This window comes from Hordeum vulgare, unplaced genomic scaffold, assembly GCF_904849725.1.
Source record: "Hordeum vulgare subsp. vulgare unplaced genomic scaffold, MorexV3_pseudomolecules_assembly, whole genome shotgun sequence".
Taxonomy (NCBI): domain Eukaryota; kingdom Viridiplantae; phylum Streptophyta; class Magnoliopsida; order Poales; family Poaceae; genus Hordeum; species Hordeum vulgare.
This window is the reverse complement of record NW_025422590.1, coordinates 59,482-67,500: the sequence shown is the minus strand read 5'-3', so window position 1 is coordinate 67,500 and position 8,019 is coordinate 59,482. Positions and strand designations below refer to the sequence as shown.

The window sequence follows — 8,019 nt, the reverse complement described above, 5'->3', positions numbered from 1 at the left end:
TATTGACATAAGAGATGTCATTTATAGTCTATCTCTTTCTATATATGGAAAGTCAAGAAATTCTCATCGAAACATCGAGAAATTGTGCATATAGAAAACTCTAAAGAAAGAAAAAAAGGAGACCCATGCCATGATTTTCAAATCTTTTCTATTTAGTAGTCTAAGTTTCTCGATGAGGATAATTAATTCGGTCGTTGTGGTCAGACTCTATTATGGATTTCTGACTACATTCTCCATAGGTCCCTCTTAGATCTTCTTTCTCCAATCTTGGATTAGGGAAGAAGGAGATATTTGCGACTACTGGCGGTTTCATTATGGGGCAGCTCATGATCTTCATATCGATCTATTATCCACCTCTGTATCTATTCTTTCTTAGCTAAACAGGTGGAAGATCTATCCAATTTGGTTATATTATATCATGGACTCGAAAAACGGATCTGAATTTGACTGAAATGCACGATCTTCACAGGTATCACTTTTCACGATACCTAAAAGGTGGAATAGCGATTTTCGAACCATTTCCTATAAGAGAATGGTTTCCATTACTTTGAGAAATGGATTCTTATATCAAACTATAGCTATTGCATTAAAGAAGAAAAGAAACTAATAGAAGTCGAAGACGCGGAATGATAGTGAATAGAGAGAAAGATTCTTCTGATTTTCTTGTTCCTGAAAATATTCTATCTATCTACTAGACGCCGTAGAGAATTTAGAATATTTATGTCTTTCAATTCTCGTACTCGTAATTGGAAAGTTATGGAAGGAGACCCATCATTTTGCAATGAAAACAACATATAAAACTCTGGACAATTTCGAAATCAGGCCAAGCGTCTTAATACATATGCAAAAAAATTCATTATTGGCCCACCATTGATTAGAAGATTTAGCTTGTATGAATCGCTATTGGTTTGATACGAATAATGGCAATCGTTTCAGTATGTTAAGGATACAGATGTATCCACAATTCATTTAGAGTTACTTAATAGTCTATTTCTTATACCATATCTCTATCCCGTGAAATTCTCGAGCCAAAAGATGGATGCCTATGCTGTGTTTCATTTTGCTAAATGATATCAATTAAATGGTGTATCAATTCCATAAATTGCATATAGCAATAAATAAATCAGCAAAATTCTTTCTACTATATTTAGATAGAAGAAACATTTCTTCTATCTAAAATAGTAGAAAGAATGTACCCTTCTATCCAAATCCAATTTGCATCGATAAAAAAAATCCAAATTCCAGTAGTAGATGAATAATTGCAAATTTGTGTGTGTACGAGATTAGAATAACTTCAAAATAACTGACATAATTTTTTATTTTTCCTGATCAGAAAAATACATGAAAAAGAAAGGAGGTAGAAAAATTTTAGGATTTATGGTTAAAGAAGAAAAAGAAGAAAACAGGGGTTCTGTTGAATTTCAAGTATTCAGTTTCACCAATAAGATACGGAGACTTGCTTCACATTTGGAATTACACAAAAAAGATTTTTCATCGGAAAGAGGTCTACGAAGACTTTTGGGAAAACGTCGACGTTTGCTGGCTTATTTGGCAAAGAAAAATAGAGTACGTTATAAGAAATTAATCGGTCAGTTGAATATTCGGGAGCAGTAATTTAATCCTTCAAATTTTTTTCTTGTTTTATTATTTTTTTAGTAGTCTTTATAGTAGTCTTAGATTTTTCATTTTGATGAGCCTCACTTTGAGGAATTCATGGAATAATCCATTTTCATGGAATAATGAATTAAGGAAGAAAGGATATGAGTCTACCGCTTACAAAAAAAGATCTCATGATAGTCAATATGGGCCCTCAACACCCATCAATGCATGGTGTTCTTCGACTGATCGTTACTCTTGATGGTGAGGATGTTATTGATTGTGAACCCATATTAGGGTATTTACACAGAGGAATGGAAAAAATCGCGGAAAACCGAACGATTATACAATACTTACCTTATGTAACAAGGTGGGATTATTTAGCTACTATGTTTACAGAAGCAATAACAGTAAATGCACCAGAATTCTTGGAGAATATTCAAATACCACAAAGAGCCAGCTATATTAGGGTAATTATGTTAGAGTTAAGCCGTATAGCTTCTCACTTGCTATGGCTTGGACCTTTTATGGCGGATCTCGGCGCACAGACTCCTTTTTTCTACATTTTTAGAGAGAGAGAATTAATATATGATCTATTTGAAGCTGCTACAGGTATGCGAATGATGCACAATTACTTCCGCATCGGAGGAGTAGCCGCCGATCTACCTTATGGATGGATCGATAAATGTTTAGATTTCTGTGATTATTTTTTACGCGGAGTTGTTGAATATCAACAACTTATTACACAGAATCCCATTTTTTTAGAGCGAGTTGAAGGAGTAGGTTTTATTAGCGGAGAAGAAGCAGTAAATTGGGGCTTATCGGGACCTATGTTACGAGCTTCTGGAATACAATGGGATCTTCGTAAAGTGGATCCTTATGAGTCTTACAACCAATTTGATTGGAAAGTCCAATGGCAAAAAGAAGGCGATTCATTAGCTCGCTATTTAGTACGAGTTGGTGAAATGAGCGAATCCATCAAAATAATTCAACAAGCTATAGAAAAAATTCCTGGAGGACCTTATGAGAATTTAGAAGTCCGACGCTTTAAGAAAGAAAAGAATTCTGAATGGAATGATTTTGAGTATAAATTTCTTGGTAAAAAACCTTCCCCCAATTTTGAATTGTCAAGGCAAGAGCTTTATGTAAGAGTGGAAGCCCCAAAAGGTGAATTAGGGATTTATCTAGTAGGAGATGATAGCCTTTTTCCCTGGAGATGGAAAATCCGTCCACCCGGTTTTATTAATTTGCAAATTCTTCCTCAACTAGTTAAAAAAATGAAATTGGCTGATATCATGACGATATTAGGTAGTATAGATATCATTATGGGGGAAGTTGATCGTTGAAATGATAATAGATAGGGTAGAGGTAGAAACTATCAATTCTTTTTCGAAATCGGAATTATTAAAAGAAGTCTATGGACTGATATCGATTCTACCCATTTTGACCCTCCTTTTAGGAATTACAATAGAGGTACTCGTAATTGTGTGGTTAGAAAGAGAAATATCTGCGTCGATACAACAACGTATTGGTCCTGAATATGCTGGCCCCCTGGGCCTGCTTCAAGCTATAGCAGATGGGACTAAACTACTTTTTAAAGAAGATATTCTGCCATCGCGAGGAGATATTTCTTTATTTAGCATTGGACCTTCTATAGCAGTCATATCAGTTTTATTAAGTTTTTTAGTTATCCCTTTGGGATATCATTTTGTTTTAGCCGATCTTAGTATTGGTGTTTTTTTATGGATTGCCATTTCAAGTATAGCTCCTATTGGTCTTCTTATGGCAGGATATAGCTCAAATAATAAATATTCTTTTTCAGGCGGTCTACGAGCTGCTGCTCAATCCATTAGTTATGAAATACCATTAACTTTTTGTGTGCTAGCAATATCTCTACGTGTGATTCGTTAAAATAGGATCTTTTTCCTATAAAATCCATTAACTATTTATATTCCTTTTCTTATTTAGTATTTGGGTTGGTAAGTTAAACTAGATAGCTATATGAGTGAAATAAAACAGCTTCTAAATTTGTAGTAAAAAGAAAAAAATCTCATTTTCTACGTACAAGAAAAAAGTGGAAGTAAACATAAAGAGTGTAAACTCTTTATCCCAAGGTTGATATTTTTTAATTACTCATCATATCTTGAAGCGGGCAAGAATAAAGGATTCACAATATGGAATTCCATTATTAGAATACTCCTAGTTATTACTATAACTTAAAAATTCATAAGAAGAATCCACCAAAAGTTAGTGAAGGGTTAGGAACACTAAAGTACATAAAGGATTAGTAATGGAAAATCTAAAACATTAGAGATTTTTTCCCGTAAAAGGAATCATAATAAGGACTTGCAATTTGTAGAAATTATCAAGTAGTACTTTCTTCGGATTCCGATCCAGAGTATGTTCCCATTCACTTGTTAAGGAAATGGCTATCAAGAACGAATTAACCCTTTATCCATTTTTTCTTTTTAAATACCCCCTTCCCGGGGGAAAGAAGAATAGTAAAAAAGATATGGAGTGCACTAGAAAAAATTTGCATTATTTCCTTCCTCTATTCATGCAGAATTGCTCATGAACTAATACTCCACTCTTTCCATTTATTAATTGAATTCCTATAACAAAACAAGTACCAAGTGTTTTATTCCAAGATTAAGTTATTACTGAACAAAGAAAAATTTGGAATATATTATAAAGGATGAGATCAATTCAGAAGCGCTTTTTCTTATTCTAGCAGACGGAATTCCTTTGGTCTAATTTAGGACTTTCAAATCTATTTTATTTTACCTAATTCTATCTATGCCCCAGGGGCTAGGAACAGAACAAAACAGTCCTTTCCTTTTTCTGATCATAGAGAAGCCGTATGAAGCTAAGGTTTCATGTACGGTTTTGAAATAGCGGTGGGAACTGTGATGTTATCATCGACTATGATTATCTAACAGTTCAAGTACAGTTGATATAGTTGAAGCACAGTCAAAATATGGTTTTTTTGGATGGAATATTTGGCGTCAGCCTATAGGCTTTCTGGTTTTTTTAATTTCTTCTTTGGCAGAATGTGAAAGATTACCCTTTGATTTACCAGAAGCAGAGGAAGAATTAGTAGCAGGTTACCAAACTGAATATTCCGGTATCAAATATGGTTTATTTTATCTTGTTTCTTACCTAAATTTATTAGTTTCTTCTTTATTTGTAACAGTTCTCTACTTGGGCGGGTGGAATTTCTCTATTCCCTATATATCCTTTTTTGATTTTTTCCAAATGAATAAAGCAGTTGGAATTTTGGAAATGACAATGGGTATATTTATTACATTAACTAAAGCTTATTTATTTCTCTTCATTTCTATCACAATAAGATGGACTTTACCAAGGATGAGAATGGATCAGTTATTAAATCTTGGATGGAAATTTCTTTTACCTATTTCCCTGGGCAATCTATTATTAACAACCTCTTCTCAACTTGTTTCACTATAAATAAGATAATACAATAATAGATAGTAAGAATATTTTCAACACAAAAGCTCTCCCAAACAAGAGAAAGAAACATATCTTTTTCATAGATATTTAGAATGAATATGTTCCCTATGGTAACTGGGTTCATGAGTTATGGTCAACAAACAATACGTGCTACAAGGTACATAGGTCAAAGTTTCATAACTACCTTATCCCACACAAATCGTTTACCTATAACGATTCACTACCCTTATGAAAAATCAATTACACCAGAGCGTTTCCGAGGGCGAATCCACTTTGAATTTGATAAATGTATTGCTTGTGAAGTATGTGTTCGCGTATGTCCGATAGATCTACCCGTTGTGGATTGGAGATTTGAAAAGGATATAAAAAGAAAACAATTGCTTAATTATAGTATTGATTTCGGAGTTTGTATATTTTGTGGCAATTGTGTTGAGTACTGTCCAACAAGCTGTTTATCAATGACTGAAGAATATGAACTTTCTACCTATGATCGTCATGAATTGAATTACAATCAAATTGCTTTAAGTCGGTTACCAATCTCCATAATGGGAGATTACACAATTCAAACAATTAGGAATTCGTCTGAAAGTAAAATAAACGAAGAAAAATCTTCGAATTCAAGAACGATTACTGATTACTAAACTTTGATTTTGTCTTTTTGTTATAAAAATCTACTAATTCTTTATTAAACTATAAAGAAAAACGAATAACTACTGCTTATTGGAAATTTTTTCTTATTTTAAATCAGACTAGATTTTGATGATATAATATAGTTTATAACTATACAGTTTATACACAAAAAATACCCTAATCCCTTTTTCCTTCCTCGAATCCTTTAGTTTTAGTCAGTTCATGAAAAATTTTATACTATTAATTTCTTTTTATCCATAATGGATTTACCTGGACCAATACATGAGATTCTTATGCTATTTGGGGGATTTATTCTTCTACTAGGGGGTCTAGGAGTAGTATTACTTACCAACCCCATTTATTCTGCCTTTTCGCTGGGATTAGTTCTTGTTTGTATATCCTTATTCTATTTTTTATTAAATTCCTACTTTGTAGCTGTCGCACAACTTCTTATTTATGTGGGAGCCATAAATGTCTTGATCATATTCGCTGTAATGTTCGTAAATGGCTCAGAATGGTCTAAAGATAAGAATTATTGGACTATTGGAGATGGGTTCACTTCACTCGTTTGTATAACTTTTGTTTTTTCACTAATGACTACTATCCCAGATACGTCATGGTATGGAATTCTTTGGACTACAAGATCAAACCAAATAGTAGAACAGGGTCTCATAAATAATGTTCAACAAATTGGAATTCATTTAGCAACCGATTTTTATCTTCCGTTTGAACTCATTTCCATAATTCTTCTAGTTTCTTTAATAGGTGCAATTACTATGGCTCGGCAATAAGAAAACTTAGAAAAAGTAAAAATTATAAGAATTGCAAATCTAAAATAAATAACTAAAGAATCACAATTTTGATTTAGTAAAACCCATCTACTGCCAACAAATACCTCCTTTCTTTTCTCTTTTGTTGTGTAATTGTTCTATTGTAATTAATTGAATCGGTTCAATTCTTTGCCCTCATATTGAAATGAATCGAGATTGATAAGGAGTTAGTTAATGATGTTTGAGCATGTACTTTTTTTGAGTGTCTATTTATTTTCGATTGGTATCTATGGATTGATCACAAGCCGAAACATGGTTAGAGCTCTAATATGTCTTGAACTTATACTGAATTCAATTAATCTAAATCTCGTAACATTTTCTGATCTATTTGATAGTCGCCAATTAAAAGGAGATATTTTCGCCATTTTTGTTATAGCCCTTGCCGCTGCTGAAGCCGCTATTGGACTATCCATTCTTTCTTCCATCCATCGTAATAGGAAATCCACTCGTATCAATCAATCTAATTTATTGAATAATTAGACTTTTTAATAATTAGACATAAAATCCTCTAAACAAAGGCGCACATATTAAAATAATATAGAAATCCATACTATTTTCTTAGTATTATTTGAGAATATCCTTTTTTTTTTAGTAAGTAGGTTATTGCATAGTATTCTTTTTCACTTAAATGAATTTTTGTATTTGTAATTCATTGATATTGCAATATTCAAATTGCAATAATTTATATTGAAAAGACGATAGCCAATAAAATAAATTGGCTAATTCGAAATCGTCTGTACAATTTGTAAAATTCTTTCTTATTGTTGAAGTCCAAAATTCAAGTCTCTTGGCTCTTTTCACGCTTTCTCACAAACGGATTAAAAAATAGATTTTTAATTTTGAAGTTTGGATAAACCATTGCTTCGTCTGGTGTCTACAATACATATGACTCATATAGTACTAATTTTCTTTTTACCAGATCGAAAAATTTTATGTTGAAAAGAAAAATTTATAGATCCAATGTCACATTCCGTAAAAATTTATGATACATGTATAGGATGCACTCAATGTGTACGAGCTTGTCCAACAGATGTATTAGAAATGATACCCTGGGATGGATGTAAAGCCAAGCAAATTGCTTCCGCGCCGAGAACCGAAGATTGTGTGGGTTGTAAGAGATGTGAATCTGCCTGCCCGACAGATTTTTTAAGTGTCCGCGTTTATTTAGGGCCTGAAACAACCCGTAGCATGGCTCTATCTTATTGATACGTTACAAAAACAAAAAACTTCATTTGAATCGTCTGATTCCTCTTTACCGAAGAAGCCTGTGCTCGAAATAATCGAGCACGGGCTTTTCTGGTCAAAACGTATCTTGTCTTTATCACTTTATCATGAGTTATTTTCCTTGGTTAACAATACTTGTTGTTTTGCCGATATTTGCCGGTTCATTAATTTTCTTTTTACCTCATAAGGGAAACAAAATCGTTAGGTGGTATACTATATCTATTTGTTTATTAGAATTCCTTCTAATGACTTATGCGTTCTGTTATCA

At 32.8% G+C, this 8,019-nt stretch overlaps 2 protein-coding genes across 2 annotated transcripts in view; both read left to right on the top strand.

The window, feature by feature from the left end:
- The window catches only part of LOC123420799 (NAD(P)H-quinone oxidoreductase subunit 1, chloroplastic-like), a 9,232-nt gene extending 1,486 nt beyond the window's left edge, over positions 1 to 7,746 (top strand). The window contains exons 1-2 of the mRNA XM_045107436.1: positions 1 to 1,966; positions 4,527 to 7,746. The exon at positions 1 to 1,966 is cut by the window's left edge and continues 1,486 nt beyond it. Of these exons, the coding sequence (XP_044963371.1) occupies positions 1,761 to 1,966; positions 4,527 to 5,064 (744 nt within the window). The 5' untranslated portion in view covers positions 1 to 1,760 and the 3' untranslated portion in view covers positions 5,065 to 7,746. The remainder of the gene's footprint in view (positions 1,967 to 4,526) is intronic.
- Positions 1,960 to 3,636, top strand: LOC123420798 (NAD(P)H-quinone oxidoreductase subunit 1, chloroplastic). The gene has a single exon (XM_045107435.1). The coding sequence runs from the start codon at positions 2,944 to 2,946 to the stop codon at positions 3,505 to 3,507; it is 564 nt and encodes a 187-aa protein (XP_044963370.1). The 5' UTR covers positions 1,960 to 2,943; the 3' UTR covers positions 3,508 to 3,636.
- Positions 7,747 to 8,019: the final 273 nt, after the last annotated feature.

Excerpts from the sequence above, each read along its gene's own strand:
- LOC123420798 (XM_045107435.1), top strand. The coding sequence starts at position 2,944 with ATGATAATAGATAGGGTAGAGGTAGAAACTATCAATTCTTTTTCGAAA.